General features: G+C 40.1%; 1 protein-coding gene across 1 annotated transcript in view; it reads left to right on the top strand.

The window, feature by feature from the left end:
* The window catches only part of Ge-1 (Enhancer of mRNA-decapping protein 4 homolog Ge-1), a 527075-nt gene that overhangs the window by 481864 nt on the left and 27465 nt on the right, over positions 1-17746 (top strand). The window contains exon 24 of the mRNA XM_090372439.1: positions 124-325. Coding sequence (XP_090228565.1) covers positions 124-325 — 202 coding nt within the window. The remainder of the gene's footprint in view (positions 1-123; positions 326-17746) is intronic.

Below are 17746 nucleotides of genomic sequence, written 5' to 3' on the forward strand. Positions count from 1 at the left end.
ATAGCTTGATTAATCATGATTTAATACAATGCTTATTTTAATTTATATCTTATTTCCCCAATTTCTTTCTGGTTTTTTTTTATCACAAAATATGCTTACTGAGAATTCTGTCTCATTGTTTAGTCATGAAGACCAACTTTTGAGCAAAGTAAAAACACTTATTCAAGAAGAAATGCAGTCTCTTGTGAGAGAACACAATGTATCATTCAGTACACTGAGATCTCGGACTGTAACCCCTATTCCTCAATCAGTAGATCCACAAATACAGCAGCAATATGTTATGCAACTTCTGAAGCAAAGCCAGTATAATGCAGCCTTCCAGCAGGTAACATTCCATCTACTTTTGTTTCTAAGTTAACTTTTTGCTTAAATAATTGTTTTATTTAACCCTTTCATAAATGAGTTTCTGGACAGTGACCCACAAAAGTAAGTTTTTTGGGAATTTGGATATTTCTAAAAATTGAAAAGTACATAAATAAAATTGAAAATTGTGTGTAATGCTTTTTAAGTATTAATTTTTTCCCCTCTTATAATGAATAATGATTGTTTTTAGATTTTCACTACTTCAGCATATGCATTGTATTCACCATGTCCATCAATATGTAACTTGACTGTGGATAGATTTTCATAAAATTTGTATATTTTGCTCTTTTAGAAAGATATGTTGAGCTGTTCCAAATTTGATTAAAATCTGACTAGTAGAAATTCAGCTGTTATTTCTTTGTCTGTCTGTTCACGTGTAATAATTCTGCTTCCATTGGATTTTCATAAAATTTTATATTTGGTTCTTGTAGAAAGAATTGCCAAGCCATCCCCAATTTCATTAAGATTGGACCAATAGAAATCAAAAAAATATTATCGTTTTTTATTTATTTTTATTATTATTATTTATTATTATTTTTTTCATACACATCTCATAGGCTATCCACATACCATACATTGTAGCTGATTCACTGGGTATTGTTGCTGTGTGCTTGCCAGGAATGAATGGGCAGTACCATACATTGTAGCTGATTCACTGGGTATTGTTGCTGTGTGCTTGCCAGGAATGAATGGGCAGTGTGGCAGATGGGCAGAAATAAAATATTCCCAGTTCATGTATAAAAGTTGCTTTTATCTAATATATATAAATCGTGTATTATTACTATTTGCTAATGTACCTGAAATGTAATTCACTGTGTACATTAACTAACTTGTTTATATTTTTCAGTGATTTTTTTTTTTTTATTATTATTATTATTTATTTATTTTATTTTATTTTTGTCAACCTTGCTCTTCTTTTCAGCTATGAAGTACCGTCAACATTGACATCTTACATCACTGGAATCCAGCATATGCAGCCATGTGCTGCAACCTGTGGAAAGCTGGAAAGGGTGATCCTGATGGGCTCGATTTGGTACTGTAGACTTTCTCCGTTTTGTTGTACAAAAAACACCATTTTTCTCCGTAAAAGAAAAATAACAGTAAAGTAATAGCAAAACTGCATTAAAATCTGAATTTTTCTTAATTTTGTTAAAGAGTATGGTCATGGTAAAAACACTTGACTAGTTCCATAATTGCATTTTTGCAAAACAGGAGGTTCTGGACCAGTCCAACTGGGATCGATTGGTAGGTGGTTTTTACTGATGGGGGTTAAGTGTATTCCTCTAGGTCTCCTTCAGTTTGGTCATGTAATATAGGTATGATGCTTTAAGCAAACTTGGCATACCATTCTCATATGTAGTACCTGCTACTTCACAAGTGGGCTTCCCCATAGACCCTGTGGTGTTTTATAGGTCATATAAACTTTCTTTTTATACCCATGAGTTTAAATCCTTTTTTTTTTTTTTCCCTTCTGGCACCTCAACATTTCTCCTACCTAATTGATCAGATGATACTACAATATCTACCAAAAGATCCATAATTGCCATAACTTTACCATACTTATTCTCCATTTCACAGAAAAGGCAGATGGAAATATATCACCCTTCTTCATCCAGAAAGGATTAGAAGGTTGACAGAATGCAGCCTTTTCACAGATTTTGATCGTAGTAGTAGTAATAGTGGCATATGATGCAAGAAAGCAAGCGTATGCGCTTATGCAGCATCAGCCAAGAGAATCTCATTCCTGCTCGTTCTCATCCTTAAATTTAACATGCCACAGCCTCAAAGTTCCATCAGGGCAGGCTACTTAAACTGCCCAGTAAGAATTTACAATCCAACTCCACTGTTTGTTTGTTTGTTTGTTATTTGGTTTTTAGGAGCATTGGCAACTAAGGCCATATTGCTCCGGGGATATGCGGTGGTCATTCCCTGACCTTCCTGCATCCTCCGTATTTGGTGGTCATGGGACTGAACCCCAGTCTAATCAAGAAGCATGTGCTACGCACTGCTGCTCCTGCCCACCTGGCTACGAAGGCATCCCAACTCCACTGAGGTGTTGCAAATGCTAAAATTGTGGCTGCTCATAAGTAGCTTGTTGTGCCATCCCTGTCCATGCTTGATGTGGTGCCAAAGACCCCGAATGCAAGGAATGTCCAACTCAGAAGGCAATTTGTACAAATTGCCAATGAGAGCAAATGGTACACTCTCAAGCATGCCAGCAATGGAAGGAAAAGAAAGAAATTCAGAAACTGAAATTAAAACTAAACATTTAGTTTTATTTTCAATTAATAGAGCCAGAAAATACATCTAATCAGTAAGTGGTGAGCCATCATACACCCAGGTTTCTGGAAAGTTATCTGGGTATATGACGAACAGAGATGACTATACCACTATCGGTCATTTATTTTTCTTGTCCACGATTTACTGACTGTCAAAACCAACTCAAAATAGTCAGTCAGCTGCCACACCTATATCAACATCTCCCATTGCACCAGCTCTGCCAAAAGTGAGGGGCAAGGAAAAGCAATCAAAACCACCCCACCTCAACTTCAAGAGCAAATGGATATTAGAGGTGGGGGAAACAGAAGATTGTCTTGAAACTTTTTGGATAGAATAGATACTGGACAACATCCCCAAGTCTGAGAACACAAACCTCTGTACCCCTTTGAAAGCCCACAGACTGATTGAACAAATACAAATTATGACCAAATTCAAATTCTTATAGTAGAATTGCCATGAAGTTCATAAAAATGGCAATACCATCAAGCATATGAGGTCTCTTCCTTGCCATCATTATTCACTTATCCAAAAGGACAAAGTTGGGATGGGTCTCCCCATAGAGGGGTCACCATCTTGTAAGTAACTGTCAGCCTATGCCACTTGCCACCACCAACATAGAGGTGTTGGCAAGTGGCATAGGCTGTATTGAAGTTTGTATAGAGCTTAAGTAGCTATTTTCTCTATTTACATGCTACCTGGGAAAGATTCAGATCTTGATGATCTGATTAAACAATTGCATCCCCCTTACCTAGGGGTCTCTGTCTTCTCCCCTTCTCTCCTCCCTCTGTGTACATGAGAGGTAGAAGAAAATCTGTATAGAAGTGATCACTTCCTTGGGATACCTATCATGTGCAATGGGAGACATAGTGTGCATAGTGTTGGGGGAAAGGCGCCTCCAGTGGTTTCCCACATCTGCGCCATATATACTCCTTGGAAACAAACAATATCACTGTGAAAGCCAGAAAAATTTTTTGTGTTGTAAACGAAGTATTATGCTGGGTTCTGTTGGGTGTCCTGGCTTTTGGCTGCAGGGCCCCTGATGGGACCCCACGTTGCCCACACACACCACTAGGAGGTAGCCAGGCTGCCCATAGTCTCCTCCAGGTCACCTGAGCTTCCTGGAAAGAGACCAAGTAAAAAAAAAAAATTTTTTTTAAATAAATAAAATAAAATAATAGGGTACAGGGAGTACAGGATGTACTGGAGAGGGTAAAGGAAAGGAGGTATAGACAGAGCGACGGAGGATGTAAGGGAAGGCATCCTCCACAGGTTGGGTGGGAATTCTCTCACCTAAGCGGAAGTGGAAGAAGAGGCCCCTCGAGAGGGTGGGAAGACAATCACGTATCAAGAGAGACGGATGAAACAATTCAAGCGACCTGAGTGTCAAGTCCAGTAGCTAGAAGTGGTCACAATCTAGGTGAAGATGTTCAGTATATGAGAAAAGGGTGTTGATCAATGTGCATCAGTTCCAGGACGTTGTACCAGTGATCTTCTTCTAGTGAAGAGATCGTGGGCGAAGGCAGAGAAAGCGTGGTACTGGTCTTCCTCATTGATCAGAAAATGTTCATTTCCTCGAGGCAAGGCGTGTATTTTTGATATGAGCAACGTTTGCAGGTCCTCGTAGACCGGGCAAACATAGAATAGGTGATCCCAGTCTTCGTTTTCACCCCAAAGACAGGGTCATCCACGATGTTCATAGAGGCAAGTTTATGATTTATGGATCCATGGCCGGTAATCAGGAAAGTGGTATATAACCCTGGGCTATTTCAGGTAAGAATTTTTTAGTAATGGAACCTTTGGGGGTGGTATTCCATCTGTTTTGCCAGGCGTTAAGAAGGTAGACTGCAAGGTGCTTTTTTTCTTCTTTGATGGTGTTTGCTGGGTTTGTAGTGAAATCCAGGATGGTGGTAGGGAGTCCCTTTGCGAGCCGGTAGTGCACGCCTTTGCGAATTATCTGCAGATCCAGAGGGAGAACTCCTGGCAAGACTTGGAGCACTGGGTTGCTTACTGTGCAGCAGGCATGGGTGATAGTGAGAAGGATATTACGCTGGATGGAGATGAGCTTCCTTTGGTTACGAACAATTAGCATTAGTAGAGGCATTTGATGCAAGAAAGCAAGCTTATGCAGCATCAGCCAAAAAAAAAAAAAAAAAAAAAAAAAGTAACATAAATAAATAAAAATAACCACTTCCACTTCACCCCTCTGTTCGTTCGAAATACCTGTCCAGCTGAGCCTTAAACTTATTTAGGCTATCAACTTCCACGACAAGGGATGGAAGTCTGTTCCACCCACCAACCACCCGCTGGCTAAAGGCAAATTTCCGCACATCTATCCTACATCTGTCTTTCCTCAATTTGAATTTATGCCCTCTCAGGTGATTTTTCTGAGCTAGAGGAAGAATCTCATCAGCATTGAGCATGCTCAAACCATTCAAGGCTTTGTACACCTCTATCAGATCACCCCGCTGGTGCCTAGTTTCCAGACACTGTAATTTGCAAAACTTAAGCCTTTCTTCGTAAGAGAACCCCTTTGTCCCATTCACCAATCTAGTTGCCCTTCTCTGTACTCGTTCCAGCAGCTCTACATCCTTCCTGAAATGAGGCCTCCAGGCCTGTATACAGTACTCTAGGTGTGGCCTGACCATTGCCTTATACAAGGGAATAATCACCTCCTTATCCCTGCTAGAAAAATTCCTATATATCATTGACAATACACCATGAGCTACTCTTGCAGCTCGTCTGCACTGCTCAGAGAACTTCTTATCTGCCTGCACCACCACCCCCAGGTCCCTTTCATTCTCTACCACTGTCAGTGTAGTACCACAGAGTTGATACGTTGCTCTGGGGTTGCTGTTTCCCATATGTAGTACTTTACATTTGTCAATGTTAAACTTCATTTGCCACCTCGAAGCCCATCTGCTCAACCTTTCCAAATCCTGTTGCAGCAGCATAGTGTCAGTAGTGTCCTTGACAACCCTGCCAACCTTCGTATCGTCTGCAAACTTGGACATTAAGCCTGATATACCATCATCAATATCATTTATAAATACAGAAAACAATAAAGGCCCCAATACTGAACCCTGAGGGACTCCACTAATAACATTAGTCCACAATGAGCAGTGTCCATTGATTACCACTCTCTGTCTTCTCCCCCTCAACCACCCCTTTATCCATAGCAGCAACTTGCCTCCAATGCCACACTGCTCCAATTTGTGCAGCAGTCTTCCATGTGCAACAGTATCAAAAGCCTTTCTAAGATCCAAGTATATAATATCAAAGTTATTCCCTGCATCCAGTTCTTTTGTGACTGCATCCTAGTATCCAATCAAATTGGTCAGGCAAGACTTCCCCTTAACAAAACCATGCTGTGTCCTAGCTATAACTGAAGTCTTGTCTAGATGATCCTGCAGTGCTTCTTTCACCAGTGCCTCCATTAATTTTCCGGGAACAGAAGTTAAACTCACAGGTCTATAATTACTTGTGTCAGCCTTTGATCCCCCTTTGTGAATTGGGGTCACATTTGCACATCTCCAGTCAATGGGTACCTCCCCTGAGTCCAAGGAAGCTCTCATAATTATGGCTAAGGGTTTGCTTACCTCCTTTGCTGCCTCCTTTAATATAACTGGATAGATCCCATCCACCCCAGGTGCCTTTCTTGTGTTTATCTTCAACAATTTCTCCTCCACTTTGCTCTCAGTTATTACAAGATTCTCTAGCTTACTGCTAGAGTTGAATACACCTCTGGCATTCCCCTCGCTGAATAACTCCTCATGTGTGAATGTCGATGCAAAATATTCATTTAGTTTGTTAGCTACCCGAGCAGGGTCATCAACAGTTGACCCATCGATCTCAAGTGGACCAATCTGAATCATCCCCTTCCTTCTAGAGTTTACATAAGTAAAGAACTCTTTGCTGTTTTTCTTCGCATCCCTTGCCAAGGATCTCTCGTAATCTGCCTTCGCCTGCCTAACCTCCTTTGTAACTTGGTTACAGATCAACTTGTATCTATCATAGGCGTCCGTGTCACGTGTTAATTTGTATGTATCCCATGCATTTTTCTTCTCTGCCATATGCCTCATTAGTTCATCTGACAACCATTTAGGCCTAAACCTTGAACAATATTTCTTAGTTGGTATGTAAAGCCTAGTAGCTTCCACGATAAGTTCTTTGAATGCTTCCCATTTTGAATTTGCTGTTGGCAATATCATCAGTTGATCCCACTGTATAGAATTTAAATACTGTCTCAGTCCATTGTAGTCGCCTTTACGAAAGCAATACCCCTTCCCTTTACCCCTAATGGTAGTTACCTCTTTGAGTAACTCCCACTTCAGCACACTGTGATCACTGCCACCAAGTGGTTCATTTATCTGCAGATTCTTAATGCATGAAGAATCACTACTGATAATCAAATCAAGAGTATTACTCCCTCTAGTTGCCTCCCGAACATGCTGATGTAGAAAGCAATCATCCAATAAATCCACAAAAGCCTTGCTACTGTGTGAGTGACCAGCCCCCAAATTCCAGTCAATATCTGGGAAATTAAAATCCCCCATTATAAGACTCTCTGATTTACTGGCCCACTCTATTTCTCCGAACAGTTTCTTATTATACTCATCAGAGTCATTAGGCCTATAGCACACTCCTACTCTCAATTTTGATCTCCCAATGCTTATGTCACACCAAACTGACTCGACACTGCACTGTCCAGCGATGTCGACTGGCTTCACTTCCTTGGATTTTATGTGTTTTTTAACTAATAGCATAACCCCTCCTCCCTTCCTATCCTGTCTATCCTTTCTGTAGACATTGTACTCCCCAAATTCCAGTTCTGCATTTCTTATATCTGTGTGACACCACGTCTCTGAAATCCCCACAATATCTGCCTTTGATGTTTTGAGCAATACCTCAAATTCATCAAATTTATTTACTAAACTCCTAGCATTGGTGTACACACAAGTATACATGCACCTGTTCTTTTTCTTAGCTACCCTAACACAACCCATGTGTTTACTTGTACCCCAATGATTCCCAGCAGTCTCTGAAATATCCTGCATCTTATTTTCCAGGCTGCAGCTCATTCCAATAGAAGCAGTGCAAGAATCACTTTCACCTCTGCCAGTGGCTACTGTTAATCTATTAGTCCTTGTATCCCCCCAATCTAGCAGTTTTCCGACCCACCTAACATTGCCTCGATAGCATCAGCAAACATTCTTGCACCCTTTCTATTTAAGTGTATCCCATCCCTGTAGAAGCAGTCTCTCCTGTTAACAAGTACAGACCAGGCTGAAAAAAATTCTACCCCTTGAGCCCTGCACAATCTTTCCAGGGCCGAATTGATTGACAGGGCTCTCATCATATACTCCCTCCTATCGTGTCTGGGCAGAATTGCAGACACTTTCAATTTCAACCCTAATTCACGGCTTTTTTTCATCAGTGACCTGTACTTGTCAAGTAATTCCGCCGGTCTCCTACTCTTAATGTCATTAGTGCCAACGTGTACAACTATATCACCTTTTGTGCCCTTAAAAGATGATATCCGCTCTACAACGTCATCAACTTTTGCCCCTGGCAGACATACCCTGGTCCTATTCCACCTATCCTTTTTACAAAGCATGTTTCCCGTTTCCCTGACAATAGAGTCACCAACAACTACTAGTTCCTTTGGGACCAGCGCATTCTGCCTTGGGGGTTGCCGCTGTGTTCCGCGATGACCAAGTGCAAGCTCTGGCATTGGTGTGGGCAGCTGAGAGCTTGATGGGCCCCTCACTTGTAATCCTTCGAGGGCATCCACCCTATCCTTCAAGCTCTCATATAGGCCCATAACAACGCTGAGTTGTCGCCTTATCTCCTTACACTCCTTGCATCGCACACACACAAAGACATCCCCCATGGCAGTATCATGTCCCATACTTGACTGCTCCGCAAACATCAAGCAAATAGTGCATCTTACAAGGCTGTGATTCAGAGGACAACTGCCCCCCTCAGTTCTCCCCTGGGCCACAGCATTCCCATTAGCTTGAGCCCTTTGCTTTGCTGCTCTGGTTTGAGTCATGATTTAGATTTACTTTCAATAAAATTTCAATTTCTGTACAAAATTAAATCCTAAACTTGTATCCAAACACAGTTATAACGCTATATTTATGTTTCAGTAACGAGTGTTATCTACGGAATATTTACGTTTCAGTAACGAGTGTTATCTACGAAATATTTACGTTTCAGTAACGAGTGTTATCTGCGAAATCCCTTTATATAACTTTCGTATCAAGTTATGTATTAATTATTTGTTTTTACTAATTATTTATGTTACGTAACCTAAGTGGTTATATGTATAATTAATTATGTTAAATATAATTAATTATATTACGTTTGTAATCTAAGTCGTTATATGTATTTATTTAAACGTACAATTTAACTGCTAACGAAGTTCAACTAACGCTATCTAGTACGGTATATCGTATCACAAAGGCGGGAAAATTACGAACGGTTAGCGGAGTTGAAACACGTGGAAACCTTTACCGATACTTTTATGCAATTACAAGGCCGAGTAAAGAATAAATACACCAAATTAATCAGAAAATCACAAAATAATGTTATACTACTAAATTTAAATCAAAAGTTTTAGAAAAACAATAATGAAACCTGCACAGTAGGTTATAGTTGGGAATAAATACAGCTTTGTATAGCATATGCAGTGAGTGGCGATTTAAGCCCCAGTCAGACCTGCTGATCCTCACTACCATTGCCGTGTAGTTCCTGACTTTGCGATGAAGGTAGTCTATATGCGGGTAAAACGTGGGCTTGGGGTCAGTTTGATAGTTCTACCAGCAATTTTAATCTGCAGCGGCCTGCTTATTTGAAGGGTTCCTCTGAGTAGAATTGAAGTAGTTTTCTCAGGGGATATATGGAGTTTATGGAGGCTGGCCCATCCTTGTAGCTTTGTAAGGGCTCCGTTGGCTGTTGTTTCCAGTGACTGTCAGTATCAAGTCGTCTGTGAAGGCTTGGGTGGAAACAGACCCCCGGTCTAGGTTTAGGAACTCGTCCATGACTACATTCCATAGGAAAGGACCAAGGGCAGAGCCCTGGGGGCATCCTCTGTAGACATTTCTGGAGACTTGTCAATAGGCATTTCTGACTGTAACACTTCTGTTGTGAAGATAGTCCTGTATGCAGCTGTAAAGATTTGCTGGAACACTAGCTTTTCTGAATCTTCGTAGTATATACTTGGCCATCAGAGCAAGTCAAAGGCCCCAGCGAAATCCACTGATATTACTAAGAAGTATTTCGTGGCTGAATTTTTGACTGAATCCATGAGCTGTCAAAGAGCATCTTCTGCTGAATGGCCTTCCCGAAAACCGAACTGGTTTGGGGACTGGAGATTTGCATTTTTATAGGGTTTTTCCAATCTGGATAAGAGAAGACGTTCAAATATTTTGCTTAAAACGGGAAGGAGTGCTATGGGTCTGTATGACTTTGGCTGCTCTGGTGGTTTACTTGGGTTCTTCAAAATGAGATGTAGATTGGCCTCTTTCCAGTCATCTGGGAAGAGTCCAACTTCCAGACAATGGTTGTACAGGCTGAGAAAGAGATTTGATTGCGTCTCTGCAAGCTTCTTAATTACTTCTGCTTCAATGAAGTCTAACCCTGGGCTTTTTTTGTTTTTTGTTTTGCCAGTGGAAAGTTTTAATTCATCTAAGTTGAAAGGCTATTCTATAGAAGTGGTGCTGTAGCGGGAACAGGGTGTCCAAGATGTTGTTTACTGACTCTTCCCATGTGAGGGTTGTGTTGCCCTGCAGGGTGACTGTAGAGGAGATTACCTCACCCCCGGGGAGCTTGTTCATAACAATGCGATACACAACTCCCCAGGGGGTGCTGTTTCCAGTTGTGGAGACCAGGTGCTCCCAAGACTCTTTCTTCTTTGCTCTAATTAAACTAGTGTAATCATTTCTTAGCCTACGATAGTTATTGCGTAGGGCATTAACTTCATGAGGGGGCCAGGTACAGCAAGCACGTTGAAATGATTTCCGTGCTGTACGAACCTGTTGGCGGAGATGATGCAGTTGGTTGCACCACCATGGGACAGTACTCAGGAAAGGGTGTTTCTTCTTGATTGTTTTGTCACAGACATTGGTTATGATTGATGTTATTTTCCTCTGATGCTGGTTGAGGTTGGTGAGATTGGTGTTTCCAGGAATTTGAAGGAAAGCTTGGACTGTTAAATTAAAGAGGTTCCAGTCTGCTTTGTTAATTGCATAACGGATGATATTGTTTCTAGGCGGAGGTGCTGATTCTATTGAGCGTTGAAGGGTAAAAGTAATCACCCTATGGTCGGAAGTTGTCCAAGCCTCACGGACTTTCCCGTCAGTGATCTTAGTGGCAATGGATCTTGTGGCTGCTGAGGTGTCTATTGTGGACTCCCATAGGGTATTACTGAAAGTAGGCATGTTGTTAGGCTTGTTAAGGATTACAAGAGAGGATGTAGCGAAAAAGTTCTCGAGTTGCTGGCCATTGTGATTGCCCGGGCAATCTTCCGAGTTGCTGTGCCACACTGCAGGAGGGCTTGGACTGCTTGCAGATACCTGATGGCAGGGGTTATATCTTCACCTGGACGACAATACAATGAGATAACATGGAACGATCCCATAGGTCATATAAGCTGGGCGCACACCACCCATGGGGTACAGAGGGTGTGGATTTTGGTGGCAGTAATGTGCAGGTTCCTAACAAGGCAAGGATAACTGCCCACAGAGTGTCTTCTTGTGATTGTATAATTTTGTACATAAGCAGATATCCCCTGACTTTTCTTGCATTTGTATAGGGCTCTTGGATGAACAGGACTTCTGTATTGTCTTTGTTGTATTGTCTTTCTTATTTGGTCCACAACAGCACACGCTCGCTGAGCATTTAGCTGCATAAATTTCATGATGTTATATGGGGCCATAGTTGATTCTTTGTTGTTGTGTGCTTCTTGCTTTCAGATAAACTGGGCACTTGTTAACCCTTGTCGAATGCTTGTAATCCATTTTTGCTAGTTTACAGTTGGCGCAAACCAGTTCTTCAGTTTTGTTAGGGCAGGTGTTAAAGTTATGCCCTTACAGTGCCCACACGTAGAATCGACCTGTGTACATGTGTGTGTAGTATGGCCGAACCTGCAACAGCGAAAGCACTTTGGGACGACTGTGTTCTTTGAACCTATGGCAGGTCCACTCGGGGTACACCCCGTCCTGCTGCTTAATTACTTGCCAAGCTTATGCCGAGAGGTCAATGACCCAGTTTATATTTTGGGAAGATTTTCCTTTGGTCTGGTACTTTGGTTGTATCGCAACAATGTCAGCCATTAGTATTACAGTAATACCCCAACTTACACGAACTCTGAGTTACGCGGTTCTTGATTTTTTTCGTTTTGCAACACTGCCGCCCACTTTCTTCAAGGTCGTTTTTCATATGCTATCGATGTACGGTGCGACGGCGGAGAGTGAGAGCAAAAGATGAACAAAAAATTCAACTTTGCTGCCGCATGAGCTGCACACATATACAAGAATTTGTATTCCAACTGTCATATTTATATAAACCTAAAACAGCAATTGTGGTCTTTAATAAGTTATTGCAGGTAACTGTCTTCTCTGGGCTGTTTAGTCAGAACTCAACATGTGTAAACATTAGTACTCCTAGGTTGACTTTTAATTTAATATCTCTTTATTGTCCTCCAAGTCACGAAATTGTTAATTCTATCCATTATATGGAAACTGTTTTCAGTGAAATTGGTTGTAGTAATTTAATTATTGCATTGGATTCCAATGCAAAGTCTAACTTATGGTTTAGCGGCATGACTGATCAGAGAGGTCGCTTAATGGAGGACTTTATTTTAATGAATAATTTGTGTATAGTCAATATATCAGGTCAGCCTTATACTTTTAATAATGTTCATGGCAGGTCGAATATTGATTTGACTATAGTTACTCAGGGGTTATCCAGACGAATCTGTCATTGGCTTGTGAAAACGGACTATACGAATAGTGATCATAGATCTTTGGTTTTTCATATTAATTTGGCTGATTTAAATACTTCTTTAGATTTTGATAATTTTGAATTAACTAGATTTACTTATAAGAAGATTAACTGGTCTAGTTTTGCACGGTCAGTGGCTTTAGATTTTTCAGGAGACAATATGGTTAATTTGAATTTTTTAAATGCTTGTGAGTATGCTGCTTTCGTTCAGTCTTCGTTGCTTAGAGCCCTCAGTTGTGCCTCAAGAAGACAACGAGTTAAGAGGCGAGTTGTTAATTGGTGGAATGCGGAATTATCCAGGTTAAGGAAAGAAGTATTTTTATGTAGGAAGGCATATCAGAGGTATAGGCGGTGGGGGCTGAATGAGTCTCAATTTTATCATACATGTTATAGGAATAAAAAGAAAATTTATTATAGGGCTATTTATGAGAGTAAATTAAAGGCTTGGAGAAATCTAGTTACTAGTGTGGGCAATACAGATCCTTGGGGATTAATTTATAAACTAAGTATGAATAAAGTAAGACCTGGAGAGATAATGAATACCGTAATCGTCAATGGAGTGGAAACAACTGATTGGATTACAACAGTACAGGCAATAACATCGGAGTTGTTTCCTCATGAGGAAGAAGGGGGGGAGACAACAGAGCAAGAAGGCATCAAGGACTCTAATGTAACATACCTTGGGTCTGTTGATATTAGCTTATTTACTTTAGAGGAATTGAGAGCTGTTTCTAAGAAAATTAACATTTCCAAAGCCCCAGGAATCTATTTAATAGAGAATATTGCTGTTCTTAAAATGATTGAGCTTTATCCTAACATCTTGTTAAACTTGTATAATAAATGCTTACTTCAAGGTACCTTTCCTGGGATCTGGAAAGTTGGTTTGATCAAGCTGTTAGTTAAGCCGGGTAAAAAACCAAATGACCCAAGAGGGTATAGACCAATTTCGTTATTGGCCAATCTTGGCAAAGTTTTTGAAAGATTGTTATTTTTAAGATTGAACCAAGTCATGGAGAAAAATAGTTTGACCCTGCCTTATCAGTATGGTTTCAAGAGAGGGCATTCTACAGAGGATGCCATTAATGATCTCATGAATTTCACCAACCAGGCAGAGGATAAGTATGTGTTAGCCATCTTTATAGATTTTACTGGAGCTTTTGACATGGTGTGGCATGAGAGTATTCTGTCTGCATTAAGGGGTATGCAATGTCCAGACTTATTGTATAGGACGATACAGAGTTATTTGTATTGTAGGAAAATTATACTGAAAGCTAAGCATCTACAGTTTAATAGGAATCTTTCGAGAGGGTGTCCTCAGGGGTCTGTATTGGGCCCACTTTTTTGGAACTTAGTACTTAATTTATGGCTAGAACAATCAATTGAAAATCTGCATAAGATTGCTTATGCAGATGATTTGGTTTTATGTGTTACTGGTAAATCCAGGGCCGTGCTGGAAATAAGAGTGGCCCAGGTATTGGAAAGTCTAGTGTCGTGGGCTGATCTGCACAAACTATTGATATCTACAACTAAAACTGTTATGATGCTTCTTAAGGGGAAACTAAATTATGCTTTTTTTTTTTTTTGATTTGGTAGTTGTTGGCGCATCGGCTTCTGTGGCCATATTGCACCTCCCAAGGTTTTTGCAGTACTTTGATCCAAGTCCGAGGCGGGAATCGAACCCGCGACCTTTGGGTTGCCGGGCAGGCACTTTACCCACTCGGCTAGCCCGGTCGGCTCTCTATTAAATTTTAAACTACATTACTTTGGTCTAGTCAGCTCTCCTTTATGCACTAAATTATGCGCGACCGCCAAAAGCTTTAATTAAGGGGAGGCAGATTCCCCTAGTATCTGAGGTGAAATATCTAGGTATAAGAATTGATGATAGATTATCGTTTTTCCCACATTTAAATTACTTACACGAAAAAATTAAAAAGTTTAGTGCAGCAATAATTCGATTAACACGGTCAGATTGGGGGTTGAAAAGGAAAGTTTTAAATTTATACTACAAGGCAGTCTTCTTACCCATAGTTGCGTACGGAGCATCAGTGTGGTACTTCAGAGTTACTAACGTTAAATTTAAACAGAAATTGTTATCGATTCAGCGCTCAATGCTTTATGTTATTTCTAATTTGTGCAGAACAGTCTCAACGAATGCTATGCAGGTTTTGGCCGGGCATTTGCCTCTAGACTTGTACATTGTGTATCGGGCCCTTTGTTATTACTTAAAAAAAGGCATAGTGGTTTCTTTCATGAATATCACATCTGATGTCACTATAGAGATAGCTAAAGCTAAGAAAAATGTTCTAACGCAGTTGATTGGTATGTGGCAATAGAGATGGGATCTTAGTGCAACTGGGGAGGTGACTAGATTGTTTATTCCAACAGTTAAATTTACTTATGATAGTAACAACAAATGGTTTTTTCCTTCTATGGTAACATCGTTTATTTTAACTGGCCATGGCTCATTAAATTTTAAACTACATTACTTTGGTCTAGTCAGCTCTCCTTTATGCACTTGCGGTCAACCTGAGACTTGGAGTCATTTATTATATGATTGTAGTTTGTATGTTGAACATAGAGAAAGGCTAAAAGTGAAGATTGGTAATTTAGTTAGAGGCTGTGAAAGTGACCTTATTGCTAATCAGGATAAATTTCAAGCACTGCAAGAGTTCTGTGTAACTGTTTTTCAACGGAGAAGACATTGGAATAATCTAATGATTACTAATTAAGATTTGGTTATATGCATTTTGATTATTTGTGTTTTTTTTTTTTTCTTTTAGTTTGTTTATATTACGTGTGTGTATGTATTTATTTATTTATTTATTTATTTATTTATTTATTTTATTTATTTATTTATTTTTTTTTTGCTGGCTCTCAGGTGTGGGCAGCCTGGGAGCGGGATTGCTGGCACCCACCAGTATAGCACTACTTCCGGTGGGTGCGGGATTTTTGTGCATGAGGCACTTAAAATAGAAGACCAGGCCCAGCACCAAGTGAATATGGGCGGCCATTAGGGTCTGTTCGCCATCGGGGAGCGGCTGTGCAGGTGACAGCTTCTCCCTGATGGCGAAGAGACCTTCCATACAGGTCTATTTTGCAGAGGTTCTGCACAAAGTCCACTTTATCAGGTGGAGATAGACGGAAGTCTAGGTGCCACCTTAGACATAATAAAAATAAAATAATAAATAAAAATAAATGTCATATTTATATGTATGCGTTCAAGTTTGTGCTCAACTTTTGTCGGATATTACATCGTTTTCACGATAGAAATGGATCGCGTCGGTCAAGCCATATATCGATGGCATATGAAAAACGACCCTCAGTGTTTCTCTTGCTGTGATACGCATTGGACGTGTTTCGCGCAAACTCTACGTGCACAATTACGATTCTACAATCGACGAAAGTTAAGATTGTTTTGTTATACATTTTCTAAACCCTTAAAAAAACTGTCGTTCAAACGAAGTAAATCTGATTCTCCTGCACGTAGTAAGAAAAGAAATACGATATCTTTTGGAATGTAAACTTAACATTATCAAGGAATTTGATAGCACAATGAAAATTTGTGAATTGGCAAAGAAGTTTGAGCTACCGGAATCCACAGTAAGAACAATCATAAAAGATAAAGAAAGAATTCTCAAAACGGTGAAAAATGCTCAATCCTTGAACTCAAGCATAATTCGTAAACGTCATGGTATTATTGCTGAGATGGAAACAATTCTGAAATTATGGTGTGATAATCAAGTAAAAGTGAAGAATTGTCCAGTCGATCAGAACACTGTGTGCTATCAAGCTAAGCTGATTTTTGAGAGGTTGAAAGAAGAAGCTGGGGAGGCTGGGAAAGATGAAAACTTTGTAGCTAGTAACGGTTGGTTCAACCGATTTAAAACTCACTGTAACTGGCACAGTATTGCAGAGAGTGGAGAAGCGGCAAGTGCTGATAAAGAAGCTGCATCTTCTTTTCCTGAGACACTCAAGGCTATGATAGAAGAAGGTGACTATAGCAGTGAAACCATATTTAACGTGGATGAGACTGGCCTGTTCTGGAAGATGATGCCTAAAAGAACTTTTATTGCACGTGAAGAAAAAAAAACTTTCCAGGCTTTAAGGTTTCCAAAGACCGATTGACAGTGATGGTTGCACCACCATGGGACAGTACTCAGGAAAGGGTGGCGGGAATGCAGCTGGTGACTGCAAGTTAAAACCTCTCTTAATTTATCGCTCCAAAAACCCAAGAGTTTTAAAAATATATCTAAAATTAGCTTACCGGTTATTTGGAGGTCAAATCATAAAGCTTAGGTGACAGCTTCCGTTTTTGAGGACTGGTTTGGTCACCACTTCGAATGTTATTGAAGTCAGTGGTGATGATGTCAACGAGCTGTTGGATTCACATAGTCAGGAGCTGACAATGAATGAGCTCATAGAGATGTGTGAGCAAAATGTCACTGAAGTATCCAGCACTTCAGACCCAGTTCCACCAGAAAAGCACATGACAATTGCAAGCTTGACAGAAGGTCTCAGCTCAATTGAAAAGGGCTTAAAAATTTTAGAAAACAGACTCCAACGAAGAACGCATTATAGCTACAAACAAGGAATAAAAAAATTATTAGCTTGCTACGAAGAAATTCTGCGTGAAAAAAAGAAGGCGCTGTGTCGTCAGACGAATTTGTTAGGTTTTATGAAGCCATCGACATCGAAATAACTTTTTTACATAACTCATATTTTGTATTAATATGTATAAAGAACTGCAATTTTATTAAATATTTTTCTTCTAAACTAGTGTTTTTGTTAGTCCTTGGTCCCAATTAAACAAAATTTATATGTATTTATATGCAAAGTTGTATGCCGACTTACGAGAATTCGACTTAAGTGATTTTTGTCGGACCCACCTATAGCGTAACTTCGGGGTATTACTGTATTATTATTATTATTAGCCATATGGTGCAAGGAAGCCTGAGGCTTATGCTGCACCAGGAAAAAAAAAAAGTTTCCAAATTACCCTGAGAGAGAGAGAGAGAGAGAGAGAGAGAGAGAGAGAGAGAGAGAGAGAGAGAGAGGGGGGGGGGGGTCAAAAGTAGAAGGGAATCACCAAGAAAGAGAA

The sequence above is a fragment of the Mastigoproctus giganteus genome, chromosome 4, assembly GCF_048544385.1.
Source record: "Mastigoproctus giganteus isolate SK-2022 chromosome 4, ASM4854438v1, whole genome shotgun sequence".
Classification (NCBI taxonomy): domain Eukaryota; kingdom Metazoa; phylum Arthropoda; class Arachnida; order Uropygi; family Thelyphonidae; genus Mastigoproctus; species Mastigoproctus giganteus.